The sequence below is a fragment of the Pezoporus wallicus genome, unplaced genomic scaffold (assembly GCF_028554395.1).
Source record: "Pezoporus wallicus isolate ANWC-B61680 ecotype Strahan unplaced genomic scaffold, APGP_CSIRO_Pwel_v1 contig_8042, whole genome shotgun sequence".
Lineage (NCBI taxonomy): Eukaryota > Metazoa > Chordata > Aves > Psittaciformes > Psittacidae > Pezoporus > Pezoporus wallicus.
Window position 1 is genome coordinate 3,720,295 of NW_026639380.1, and position 14,589 is coordinate 3,734,883.

Here is a 14,589-nt window from a genome sequence, read left to right on the forward strand (position 1 = left end):
TAGGCTTGTCTGGTCTCTTGTAGATCAGAATTTAGTGTGAGAAACCTTATGATAAGTCTTGTGAAAATGATGCAGCTGCTTCAGATGAGGAAATGCAAAGAACCATCAGAGGAGAAAGAACTTTTAATGTGATACTGCAGTCTGTCTGCTCTGGCTCTGTACTCCCAGTACCAGATTGTCCCAGCTTCTACTGACAACAAGACAAAATGGAAAGAGAAATTATGGTGCTTAAGATCAATGATATTTTTAGTGGCCCAGAGGGATTTTTGTTTGCAGCAAATGAACAGCACAAGTGACTCAAGATTCAGAATTGAGAAAAGGAAGGGGATGCTTTGACCACCTCTGCCCAGTCCAGGGAAACCAGGACAGTTGTTCAAGGCCTCCTTTCCCCTCCCAAAGAGGTTGGACTTCCTTTTGTTTTTCATTTTCTTCTTCTTCAATGTTACTGCATAACAAGTAATGCATAAGAAGGTGCAATACAATACAGGAATGAGGCGGAAGATTCTTGAGATAGAATAATGTAACATACGTGATTGTTGATTGCAACTGTATTAAAGTACAATACTGCAAGAAGTACATTCAAGAGTACTGGTTAACCTTAAAGAGCACTGAACTGGAAATTAAATCCCACAGAAGGTTTCATGGTGCCTGTAAATGAAACTTTGGCGTAGGTTTAGTACCAGAACAACACTCTTCTTGTGAAACCCTTGATATATCATGTTAATCAAAAGTTTGTCTTAATTTCTTTAAGACACTGTTATCATTGACTATGGTAGTACAATTTTATCTTAATCTAGAAAAAGTAAAAATTCCCTCTGTTGGCCAGTTGTAATCAGTTTCTCCAGTATTTTTTCTCATTGTAAGCTGTGATTAATTTCTGTTTCTCACTACTTGTGTCTCTCAGTAATCTCATCTTCCTATTAGCTTTATTGTAGCTAAACTAGCATATGTTGCCCTCAAATTATTCATATCTGCCAAATCAGCATTCATATAATTATTTTATTTGTAAAAATTATCATATACTGTTTCCTATATTGCTTTATGCTAAATGTTATACGTAATATTATGTCTTTAGGCCTATTTATAAAGTTAAGATTAAGTGATAAGCTTGGAGATGGTGAAAGCTACTTTCAGGATTATTACAATGCCTGCAGTTTGAAATCCCAGGTTCAGTGCACTGCTGTGGCACAGATCTCCTGGACAGCTCTGGAAGATGGTTCTGTTTCTTTGTGACTGGAGTCCCAAATGTTACATTTGATAATAGTATGGCCGTGAGAGCAGAGATATGAAACATAATGGGTGCTACGATACAGTTGTTACAGGGGTTGTAGATGTACACAAAGGAAAGAAATAAAGCAAAACTCACAGAATTTGAACAAACAAAACCTGTTGTTTTCACAGTCACTGTGAAAAGAGGAGGAATTACAGAAAAAAGAAAACATAAATGGGAAATGAAATGTAGAACAGGAGTGAGCATGAGGAAGAGTAAGATTATACATATACCTGCAAATCTGAATACTTACTGATTTAGACAATGTTAATATATTAATATATATTTATATAATTTATAATTTATACACATATGTATCCAATGTTAGAAATAGGATTGATTTTAACAGTTCATGATATTGCTGGGCCTGTAAGACCCACTGAAATGGAAGGTGTTCGTTCCAGGTCAGAGGCAGCTGAGGTTGTTTATCACCTCCCAGGTTCATTGTCAGGAAGGACACATTTCTTTCACAGACTGGTTTCTGGAGGGAGAATAAAAATAGCACACCAATAAAAAGAGACAAATGTGGATTATATTTGTCAGTGAGGGATAACAGTTTCACAGGTATTTGCTACATCAAACTCTGAAGTGGTCATGAGAGTGAGTTCCTCTGGTATGAAAATTAGGATGAACTTCAGATGTTTGGATGAGCAGATCTAATGTTTTGTTTGGTTTTTTTTTTCTTTCCCTTAAACATCTTCTATATAACTTGCCATCTTCATGGATGTTTTGGGTCCTTGCTTTACTTTGTTCCGCTTAACACAAGACATGTCTATTTCTGATAAATAGCTACCACATTTATTTTTCTGTCTCTGTGGACTTCTAACCTAATACTAGATGAAGGACAGATGTTGCTAAAACATCCTATGTACTCATGCATCTCAGTATTTGTGACGCAGTGTATTGGCTAACTGTTACGTCACTGAAAAGAAGTTCAGTTTTGCCAGGTATTTTGTTACATCTTTTCAATCAGGCAAGCAGTAAAACAAATGATTCTGTAGCAGTAAAAGGTACCATTTGATTTAACATGAAGTGTGTAGCAGCTTCATTTCCTTGCTAAGGATCCCGTATGCTAGGCTTGCCAAACAGAGGGGAAAAAGTGTCTTTTTCAAGCCAGTTTCCACTCTAAAGCAGCAAGAGGTGGTGGCTGCCTCCTTTTCACAACCAAAACCCTTCAAGAGCACTGGAAAAGATCATGCAGCAGCAATTGCAGCTTTCCATTTAAGCAACTGCATGTATCAGCTCTGACCCAGCTCGCAAGATGAAGATTTCTTACTTTGTCTTTTCCTGGCTTGGTTAGGAGATTTCAAAAGAGTGTCTGAGTCTTCTTTCAATCTGAGCTGTGTCTTGGAGAGCCTAGTAAGGTGTTGCTGCTGCCGTGTGAGACTTCAAGATATGCATCCAGGTTCAACACAAACAGGAACAGGCTAGCTCCATTAGAGGGGTTCTTTTTGTACTAAAACTTGAACTTTTCAGGGAGAGGATGTACCCCAATGATAGGGAGCAGTTTTTACCACATTGCTCATCTCTTGTGGAAGTATGGGAATGTAGTGAGAATGCTGCTAGGAGTCCCTGATGTCTTAGGACTAAACTGTTAATTTATTCAGGAAGCAAAAGGAAGCTTTTCTTTGTATAGCTTTTTATGGGCTGCCTTATGACTGTTTCAGCCTGCCCTGGCTCAGGCTGCCTACTTCTCTGGTCCTTCCCCTGATGACTCTCTCTGGCTATGAAACATGTGGAGACAACAAATTCCATCCTTGAGGTGTACTAGACTGGGGCTATGTCCAAACTAGCACATTAAATACGCCTAGAAACATCCTTGGGTGTTGAAGCCAGCTGGCACAGAGCAGCTCATGTCTGCCCTGGTAAATGTTTTATGCAGAGAGGCTGCACAAAGCAGCTTGTTGGGGGAAAGTCCCTAAGGTCCGGGTGACTGCTGGGAGGAGTGGTAGGTGGCACAGGCCAAAATCATGCCAGGGAACGTGCTAATGGTTTGCTGTTACGGGTGGCCACGTTACACTGCTTGGGAATATTCCAGGTTCTGCCAGGCTTCACTAGCATGAATGCAGTCTGAATGCCTAAACCTCTGCCCAGTTACTCTGGGAGATAAGATCAGTTACTAGGCGTCCGGTTCCTTTGCACGAATGGTTTCTAAGCACAAGAGGGCAGTATTGAGTTGTTGAATGTGTCCCTAAGAGCAGGCCTGTGTTTTGCCTGGGATGGTATTTCTTCCTCTTATTTCTTTCTATTTGTTCACAAGTATTTCACCCAGATGCTATGGTGCCATGTGATATTAAAAACCTGATATAAATATTCAAAGTCTAACACTATAATTTTAATGCGGGAACCACCCCAATTTTCTGGTTTTCATATTAGCTTGCTAATGAGTCATATAACCTGCCATACTTAAGTTTTATTTTTAGGTAGAAGATGAAGAAGAAACAGGTGGTTATGTTCATCTGGAAAACTTTCTTCCTGTGATGACAAAAGTACTTCTCGACAGAAGGTAATGGAAAGTGGATTTTTCTGTGTCTGTAGTTCATTCCAGATTAACTGAGTTGATGCTGAATAAATATATCTACAGTAATTTTATATAACTGCAAAGAATACCGATTATTTCTGCCTTGGTATTTAAACTCAGTTTACATTAACTTGATAGATTTTGTTTCAAAATTACTTTGTTTACATGAGATTATGTTGTATGGATGATATAAATAATATCAGTTTATAGTCGTGAATTGTGATAATGTGAATCAGAATTAACTTGCTATTCAACATGTTTTGTGTGTCTCTGAAATGTTTTATATGCAAATTAAGGTCATAACTATTACTTTCTCTGAACATATGAATTAGAGTTACTGAAAAGCACAGTCTGTTACAGTGTATTTTTAATAAGTTGTATAAATCAGCTTCATATTCATGTGTCAAAGCGACTGCCAGGTACAGTTGAATGTACACAAAATAGCACTCTGAAAGACTACTGATTTGAAAATCTAGAACAAAAATGCTGTTCAGTATTCAAAGATTCATGGCAATCTTTGCATGTACACAGGAACTTGTGTTATTTCAATATTTTCCACTAAAAGCAAGATTACTTATGGGCAATTTATCTTTCTTTTTAAAGATGGCAGCCAAAGGTTTTGAGGGACTTCATCTTGTCCAATACTGAGAAGCTATTTTGCACACAGAAGGCCTTTGGTAGGCGGGCGTGTTACACATGAAATGTCTACAGGATTTCCCAAACTGTCTTGCAGCATCCAGAGGGAGTGGGGCCACCCTGGGGCTGTGTTTCAGAGTCTTTGCACCCATGCCTGGACAGAGACCAGCCGTCAGTGTTTGGTACCAGTGTGCCTTTCCAGGTTCCTGTACCTTTGCATTCTCTGACCTTCATGTCAGTTTCTGGCTCTACACTGATGTTCACCCTTTCCTAAAATGATACCTTGATGCTCTGAGCTCTCACCCTCTCCTCCACACTCCCTCCACGCAAACACACACAAAACCTTCCCCTTGTGCTTTGCCCAGGCTAGTGCAGGCTTGTCAAGACCCACTTTATCTTTTGGGGCATTATGTTCATAGTTTACTTCTCCAAGGTTACATGAGATTTGGATCACAAAAAACAAGGCCTCTTGTTAGAACATTTGATTTTTAGATAGTAAAAGAGTGAGGCGGGTCTGGACAAAGCAATCAAGCAGTTAGAACCATTCTGGCTTCAACGTCTTCTCTTTAGTATTCTTGGGGGTTGGTGAGAGTCTGCTGGGCTGTGGAAGGTCTCTGTTGCTACACAGTGCTGCCTTTCCAGCTCTGAAATCAGGCACACATATGCACGCACACACGTGCCCAGTTCTCCTGTCTCTCTGAAACTGTCAGTGACATAGCTTTTCTTTTATAGCCACCAGCCTCCTTTGCACATCATCAGCTCATTAGACTGTCAAAGTCCCACTGGGTGATCAGTTGCCTTAGCTACCAGCCTACTAGGACAAAACTTAATTTCCTTGGTTTGGCCATCTTATGTTCAGTGCATTGGCTACGTGGAATGATTCACCTGTTACTGATTCCTGCCTGCCCAAACATGCAGAGCCATTCATGTGGCTCCTTAACACAAGGGAAATTAAACAGGAGTAGAATAAAAGACATAAGAGGTAAAGATATGGACAGTTCAAAAAAAATCAAGCTGGAATCAAATGCTTGACAGAAAAACTTAGTAAATTCTCAGAGAAAATAAGTTTTCCTTTTCCTTTAGTACTAATTTTATTTTTTCAGTATAGTACAGCAGCCTGGCAAACAGTGACTTAACTTTTCTGATTCGTTTCAGCTACCGGCCTATTCCAGAAGATGTTCTTCTACATGCTTTTGAGGTCTGTAAATAAATACTCCAGTACCCAATTGCTGGAAAGAAGTTGCTGATTCTTGGTTCAAAATGATTAAACCCAAATTTCATTCTTTTTTCCTTAAAGGTTTTGGATGAGAATAAATGTGGATATATTACTAAAGAGGATCTGGTCAAATATTTGACTGAAGAAGGTAACATGACTTTTGTAATATCAGTACTTAAGTAAATAAACATTACATGTGTATATGGCACCTTGAGGTCCTCATTCTGCATGCCAAAACTTGCAGAAGTAGATACATTGTCTTCAAACAATAGTGTTGCTGTGATGAGTGGCTGCAGACTAGAACACTTCACTGGGGAATAATGCAGGAAAGGAACATTTGTCTGCCTGCTTGCAGACATTATAAGATAAAAATTATTATTAAGAGTTATAATTCAATCTTATGTGGATATTTTCTGATCCTGTGTGCATCTCTGTGCTTCCTAACAATCTGACATTTTCTGTCCTGTAAAATGGTTGGTTGGGTTTCCTGATGATTCAGGTAGTTTCAGTGCTCATTCATTCCTACATTATCTTGATCTTAATTCTAGTGCCATATGCAAACAAAGAGATTCAAAGACCAGATTTGAGTTGTATATCATGTAATCCTCAATATCCCTTGAAGAGCCTGCTTTTCTTGCATGTCTGATTCATGCGTGCCTGCCTGTCTCAGGTACAAAATGACGTGCAGCCTTTCTGCAAGACCTATCCTCAGATGGGAACCTTGTTCTCAAAGAGGGATGAAGTAGGCATCAGCAGCTTTAAAGCTTCCAAAAAGAGAAAAACCAAAGCCTTTCACAATGTAAATGCAAGTGCAAGGATAGCCAAATGAGAGAAAATCATTCTATTGTACACATTAGAAGAATTAATTCTGCCAAAAATGGTTGGTTCAACATCTCTGGGGCAGAGCAGAATAGGACATTTTTGAGTCTGTGAACTAAAAGGAGATCAAAAAACCCAGGCCCTCTGTCTCCTTTCCCTTAGACCAGCTTGCTTGGTGTGCAGGACTCACATTTGCAAAAACGAAGGAATTGGAACCTTCGTGTTACACCTTTTCTCCTCTGTGTGAGGACCAAAAGGGGATCCTTTCAAGGAAAAAGTGGGATGACTTGCCAGTCCTTAAAAGAATAATGAAGACAAAGTGTTATTCTCTGCTGTCTTTCAGGTGAGCCCTTTACTGAGGAAGAAATGGAGAACATGCTCTCTGTTGCTCTAGATCCAGAAACAAACACTGTTCGCTACAGAAACTACATTTCAAAGCTGGTAGTAGATGAAACTTAAGATCTTGCCGTTTAGTGATTGGGATGCCTTTTGGTAACAGCAGTGTACACTGGCAGTTAGTTGAAAGGAGTATTTCAAAGTGTAACAAAGCTCAATTTGTAACTGTGCTTATAATTCAAATAAAATCTGTGTGTAGCTATATTTCCTTAGGTTCTATATACATGTTGAAATATAGTCACACCTGGAAAAAGAGCTCTTGACAGAAATACTGTGTAAGGTCTGGAAAAGAAATCATGGAATTTGGTTTGAAAATAACAGGAAAAATAATGTTAATGGAGTCAAGAAATTACTTTACAATTGCTTCTGAAAACCTAATGGAAAAATGAGACCTTGAAAGTGGGTAATAAGTAGGGAAGTGAGTACCTTAAGATGACTAAAATTGTGAAGGCATGCTACTAAGATAAAGCTTTTATATTTATATGTAATCCTTGTTTATGCTTAACTAATAAAACACGGTAGGCTACTCCTTTTGAAATATAATAGATCAAATAAGCTTTCTACAATTTCTGGGTATAGTCAAATATTTGTGTTTGGTTAACCATAGGCAATTAAACTGGACCAGTCAGTTCTATTTTATGCGACTCATCCATTGGCACATGGTATTTTGCTTCCATTTTAAACACGCAGGTAGCACTCAAGCCATTGCCCTAGTCAAATTTACAAAGAAATCCTCAAGAACATTTCTGTTACTATAGGTAATATACAGTTCCTCTTTCATAACCAGTTTGAAAGTCAGGAGCTTAAGCTGTTTAAAACTCTGTACTGTTGCCTTGAGATCATGGGACTGGAATTTGGTTTTCATAAACTCATAAAGCACTATTTTTTGAAAGATGTTAGTGTAGAATACATGTCTCAACTATCCTGCTAGAAGACCACCACAGACCTCACTGCTCTTCTCAATTCTAGCTGTTGTCCTTTCATATGACTTCAAGGTCTTTCCTCTCAAGTTCTTGCCTTGTACATGGTCTTCTAACAAGTAACCAATGGTTGCCCTCAGCTGATGAGGTCTCATTTAGTAGGAGAAGAATCTGTGGTCTGGTCCCCAAGGACACCATCTTGCACTTTGTGCTCCCCCCCTTCCACGCCATTTCTATTTTTTTACTCTCTAATCAAGTTTGTTTTCCTCCTGTACATTGTTCACTCCTCTGCCTCAACTATATACCCCAACTCTGTGTCATCAACAGACTTCATCATCTGAGCAAATCTGGGGAAGATTGATACACAGAGGCATTAAACGCCTTACCCCCTGTCATACTCTTCTAGTGGTAGAGTTGAGAACAGAGCAGAGTGCTCCTCACGTCAGGTCTCTTGCTCTACCCATTTTTTCACTTGAGGTGGAAGCTTAGAGGAGCTGTTTCCATACAGAGCTGCAAGGGAGCTGGGATGCCTCACAAAGAAGAGATTATCACTATCTAAATGTGATGATGGAAGCATTCTGAAAGAGATAATTTTTTAATTCTTGTTTTACTTCTTTAACCCAAGCTGTCTTTCACTGCTATTTTCCTGAAACAATAAGGCAACAAAGGGTTGATGCAGGTAAACAACATTTGCCTATTTGTAAGCTGTATTTCCATCTGGGAACCACAGTTGCACTGATCCTAAGACTCTGCAGTGCACTCTAGCTAACACATTTAGTGTGTATTTCATTTCTTTGTCAGTAAGAATGAAAAACAAAGGTAATCATTAGTGTTATAATGTGTGGAGATATAGGTTTTTGAAGATTAAAACAAGAGCAACAAAGGGCCATTAAGAAAACATATTTTTTATTAGCCTTCTTTAGTCTCTCTTTGAAAGCTGAAATTATTTTCCCTAGATGAATCTTTCTCCCATTTGATATGCAGTGTGTTGTACTGGATTTCTAACACAGCTGGCATGTATACAACTTTAATTCATATTCTGCAGTCTCAGAGCCACTGTCAGCCTCATCATGGATGTCAGCAGGAAGATGTTTATTTCAGGAAATCGTTTCATAGCTCACGGTGCTCCAGAGAGACCAAAATTTGTTTCTAGTGGTGCTACTCCCAGAGACTGCCTCAGCTGTTGGTGTACCAAATTAGGATGGCCATGTACAGCACAGTTACAATTCATAGTGTAGATACCATCTTAACATATATACTTTAATGATCTCTATATAATTTTGTATTCTGCAGTCCTCAAATGCAAGGGAAGAGGGTACTCTGGCAAGTAAAAAGTGTGATTGTGTCTGAATTTATCACACAGCACCTCCTTCAGACCCATTTTCTTATACCTGTCCCGAAGAAAAATACATACAAATAGGACAGATAAAAGCAAATTGCAGTCTTCACTTTGGGCATAAGTAACCAAATTCCATTTCCTAGAAGGTTTCCAAATTTGGGTGAAGGAAGTGTGAGGAACAAATCTCAGACTCTGTAGGATTCTAAAAGCTGAGTGCTCCCTGCCAGCTAGGATCACGTAGTGGTGATCTGATGGGCTTGTGAAGGAGCTCCCCATGGGTCACCCCAGAAGCACTGAGCAGTGCCACACACAGCTGTCCCCTTGTCCTCCATGACTTGCCAGCCTATGCTGTGCTCACCCATATCTCCCCATGACTGTGGCTGGCTGCTTAAGGGGGACTTTTTGAAGCTCCCTGGCACTGGCTCTTTAAGTGCCTTGTCTCTGTGCTCTCTTGGGCCCATACCTTAGGGGAAAGGGCAAGAAAAGAGACTTGGGGAGCAGCTTTGCTATAACCAAATGCTCCTCTTTGTTTCTAAATTTGAAAGGAAAAACACATTACTATGTCCTCATCTTTGAGGTGGACAAATTGAACTACTGAGTGGTCTTGTGATGTCTCTTCCTGCATGCCTCTCCTTGCTGTTTTGCCTCTTCCCTCAAGATCAGGAACCAAGATAACAGAGTGGATTGCATGGAGAAGCCTCTAGGGAGTAACCAGCCTAGCACCTGGACTAAATCCACACAGGGGAGCAGAGCCAAGACTTTGAAGAAACTGGGAAAGTCAGAGGGTTTTTGACCCAGTTGAGGGAGGGAGATGGAAGGGAACTCATTACCCAGATGCAAAAAAAGAAAAAAAAACCCAGAAGAAATCAAAGAAACGCTGGAAACCATCTACAAATACAACTGAATCAGCAGGCTGTTTACGTCACTGCTGCAACTTGTAGGCTGGACAAGACTTTACTTGTCTAGAACTTTAAGTTCAGCTGTGTCAGGGCATATCTGGCATAAAGTGGAGACCTTCTCAGTCTTACTGATACAACGGAGAAGTTCTTCCAGTTGCTGAACTTGTGTTTGGGAGTCCCATTGCTCACATTCCAGATCATACATTGCTTTTTATGTTTCCCTTACCAGCTTTGGAGTCGCTACTTTAAAACACTTTGCTGTCTGCTAGTGACAGTTCTGTATATATTCACACCTGAAGGCTTCAATGTTTTCACATTGTACTGCATGCCAACATGGCATTTACAGTCCTTTTAGACTCTCCAATGCTGAGGGCAGAAACAGAAGTTGCAGAACATCCTCCACCAAGACACTAAAGGGCCAGCATCAGACCTGGGACTCCAGGAAAGGAGCCAGGCTTTTCACCTATGCCCCTCCACCCATGTTTCACATGCAAAATATTCAGCCTGTTATCTCTGTTCAGGCAACAAGAATTTGCAATGTATTTTCAGTCTATCTTTTCTCTTGGTTCTTTTATACCTTGTTTCATTAATCCAGTTGCATGATAACCTGTTCAAAAAATACAAGAGGGTTTTGCTCTCCCCCACTCTGTCGATGCCATGAGCTGAGCTGCTTGCTCTGACAGCTGCCCATATCAGGGTACCATTTATGACTGGATTTAGACTTGCTGCCACTGAAACCAGCACTGACAAACTGCTCATCACAGGTAACAGGGAGAACCAAGGCCATATGATAGCCACTGTTAGAAAGCCACAACAGCTGTGCTTGCTGGAGACACTGAGAGGTCAGTGTAGGACATCAAAAGTGTTATGGAGAAACTGATCAGATTAAGTTCTCCTGATGGGTGCTTCAGCTCAAAAATATTGAATATACCTATGACAAAATAATTTTACTCTTTTTAAAAGGACTTGTGATACAGAATTTCATCTAAGTGAAGAACAGTCTGTTATCTTAAACATATGCAATACTGAGATTCTTGTTTTACTTTAGGCTGGAAAAATATGCCAGGAACAGTCAAAATCCACACAAAGTAACAAACAGCAGAAAGAGAAACAGGTGAGTGCAGCTCTGGTCAAATTCATAGTTCTTTAAATCAGTTAACAGCTCATTTACATCGGAATTTCTAACCAGTTAGATGCAAGCCCAAAGAAGCATTTGATCACTGCAATTGGTAATAAAATTCGATTAAATTTATCAGGCAACTGCCAAAATATGAAAATTTGCAGATATAATAAAGTAGCTTTATCTGAACTTGATCAGGACAGACAAAAGTAAGTCATTCTATTGGTTAAAAAAAACCCTACATTCAATTTTTACCAAACAAAATTTCACATGAAAAGTATTGTGTGATTCCAAAGTTTCTGGAGTAGAAATCAGGTGATTTGAAAAGTCAAAGACCCCATTGTTTTGCAAATAAATGAAAATACAGGGGGGAAAGTGGCTGGGGATGCTGGAGTTCAGCCAAGGCTGGGATGGGAATCTATAATTTTTTAAGTCCTGTAATGTCCTCTTATCACTATGTAAAGGGGGAGCATAATCTTGACAGTAAGGCACCAGGCTGGGAGGCAGGTTTCATTCTAGACTTTGTGAGAGGTAATGGGTCAGTCACATAATCTCTTCCTAGAACTTCCCATCTGTAAAGTCAGAGTAATTGTAAGGAATAGGAGAGAGGGAATATCTGTCTTGCCTACCCAGACTGTCGACTTTTTGTATTGCTAACTCTGATGTTTGCACAGTGTCTGGTACTGTGATGTTCTGATCAAAATCATTGCCTACAGACCTCAGCCTTAAAGTCTTTTGTTCCAGACTGTACATTGAGGTCGCAACTTCTGAACAGGTCAGTCTACAGCAAGTACGTTTGTCTTTCATTGAACACAATTTTGTTTCATACTGTTTCATGCCATGATAGTTTTGATTGTAAAACTAGCTATTAAAACATCTGGTCTTATTGTTGGAAGGTTTCTTTTGGGCAGGTCAGTACTAGGCATGGGAGCTATGGTGATTTAGAAGCTAAATAAAGATGTAGGTTGAAACAAAACAGATTCTCCTGTTTAACCCATTTTGAATCCCTGGGGCTACTATTTGGCTTAGTATAGTTCTGAAAGCCAAGAAAATGTTAGTCATTATACACAAAAGATTGATCACAGCATTTATATCCTGAGGCTCAAATCCTGAAGTCCTTATTCAGACAGAACTCCCATTGACTTCAAAGGGAATTCTGTCTGCAGGAGAGCTTCAGAAATAGTGATGTACTGGCTCACAAGGCACTGTAAAAACCTTTTAGCCTCATTACATAAAGCCTCATCTGTGGAAGATCTAACAAAGATGTACAACCAGTGTGCAAGTTGTGTCATTGAAATGACCAAAACCGTAAAACCATGGGAGTAGGTAGTTAAGTCTTGTCTACAGTTCCACAAGAATGCAGTATTCAGCAAGATTCAGCAGACAGAACTTTTCCATATTGTTCAGAGTACAAAAGGTAAAATCTAGGGATACTACTGCATGCAGGCTTGAATTTACTTTTCCTGTGTTATCCTGGAAACACTACAGCCTTAAAATGTTGCTTCTGTGATTTCGTATACTAAACCAATAACTTTTATCCTAGACTCTAACTATTCCTTTTAGAAACCCTTTTAGAACAGGCTTGCCCGTTGCAAATATCTGCCTAAATGATAGCATAAAAGGACGCAGTTTGGAATGTTTCATGTAGACAAAAGCCTTTGAATATTTGCTGTCAACAGCAGTCTCTTTCCTGCCAAGGTGACAGCATCCTTCAGTGCAGAACAGGTCCTAAGCTTTGCTTTACAGTATGCAGCTATGTCTTCCCCTAGACACCAGCCTAGTGAGTAACCAGAATGGAGTTCTCAGGTTTTCTAGGGGTGTGATTTTGGAGCAGATAATTTAATGCAAGAATTTCAAGCTATTTGAGGTCTTCCACATGTGCATGTTATGCAAGTTTTATGCATTACACTAGTTTAGGTTTTATGATGGAATACTAAGGATGTGCTATGGTCCACGTGGAAACTAGTAGCAAAGACCAAAATTTAGCTTCATTTTAATTTACAGTAACACAACCAAGAAAAACTCAGTAGTTCATCTTTAAGGACAACTTTATTGAAATATGTATTTGCATGGTGAAATTGTGCTTAATATTGCAGAAACAAAGCTAAAATATCCCCAGCCTTCATATGGTGCTATGCTGTTGCCTTGAGAAGCAATGCCATTCTTCAGAGCTCCCCCAGGCACAGAGATGCATTTAAATTCAACTCAAATTTGATGGAAAACTGAGAACCTGCCTCTAGTTCTTTGGGCTTCATCAAAGTTGTAGAGATAGTTTGTTAAGTTAAATATGTTTTACCATTAACTGTTGTGATCAGTAGGAGAGAACTTTCTGAAGAAGTATAACTGGGAATGGGAAACCAACTCTCAAGTACAGGGTCCTTGACTCAACCAATTCCATGCAAGCAAGCAAGAAAGCAAGCGAAAGGAAGGAAGGAATGATGTCACGCCAAAGTACCTATCCTGAAAACATCTGTAAAACTGCACTGGAAACAGAGATAAAAGGAACTGTTGAAAGCATGTAAATATTGGTTTTATACTGATGTGAAGTTCTTCCTGTAAATTTTCTATGGCAATGTGCTGTTGGGCTTTTGAGAAGATGTTCTCATTGAAGTCTTGTGGCTCCATAGTGTACTGTGGCTATGAAGAAAGGGGGCATGTGGAAATGTGTCCTTTGGATTTTCTCACATACAGGACTGAAACTTTTTATTTTTTCCATCTTCCAAATCGCACAGGGATGCAATGTCTTTTGGCAATAATACAAGATGTGCTTGTTGGTGAGATCTCTGCTTTCCTCTTTAAAAGGGTACCACCTGCCCAGCATAACACAATGGAGTAGTTGGGGTAGGGGATCTTTCCCAGGAACTTACTCTTGAAACAGATAAATGAACACCAGGAACAGTAGCAGACACTGCAAAGCTTAAAAAAAACTCTAAAAAAAGGTAAGAGATAAACCTCTTCATATGGACTTTTCTAATTGCCATGGGCACGTTCTGTCTGGCAGGGATGGTTTAGCAATACCCACTGAGAGGATGAGCTTGGGCAGGCAGAGAGGAATAATGATAACTCTTCTTTCGGGCAGGATGGCAGAATTTTAACTTGGGATTCTCACAAGCTCCATAAGCTCCCTCTTAACATTTGTATTTCAGAACCTGACTGCTTGATATTGGGGGGTAAGGACCATTTCAATGTTCTGAGAATGGTCTACACCCACAGACATTAGTCCCTCACTGTGGAATAACAGCCACTTTGTAAGCCATGCTAGCTAGCCCTACATAGACAGAAATCACTGCTCCCATAGGAGGCAATGCCAGCTGGAAGCCTACAGCTATACAGTGCAGAGAAAGACTGTTCTGTTTTGTCAGGGTAATATAGAAATTGAACATCATTGCTCACTCCTTGCCCATTCTCAGGGGGGAAGCAAAGGCTCTATAGTGACACACAGCCACAAGGGGA

At 39.8% G+C, this 14,589-nt stretch overlaps 1 protein-coding gene across 1 annotated transcript in view; it reads left to right on the top strand.

The window, feature by feature from the left end:
* EFCAB2 (EF-hand calcium binding domain 2) overlaps positions 1–7,442 on the top strand; it is a 33,742-nt gene extending 26,300 nt beyond the window's left edge. Inside the window, exons 4-7 of the mRNA XM_057414525.1 lie at positions 3,694–3,776; positions 5,583–5,625; positions 5,725–5,791; positions 6,806–7,442. Of these exons, the coding sequence (XP_057270508.1) occupies positions 3,694–3,776; positions 5,583–5,625; positions 5,725–5,791; positions 6,806–6,921 (309 nt within the window). The 3' untranslated portion in view covers positions 6,922–7,442. The remainder of the gene's footprint in view (positions 1–3,693; positions 3,777–5,582; positions 5,626–5,724; positions 5,792–6,805) is intronic.
* Positions 7,443–14,589: the final 7,147 nt, after the last annotated feature.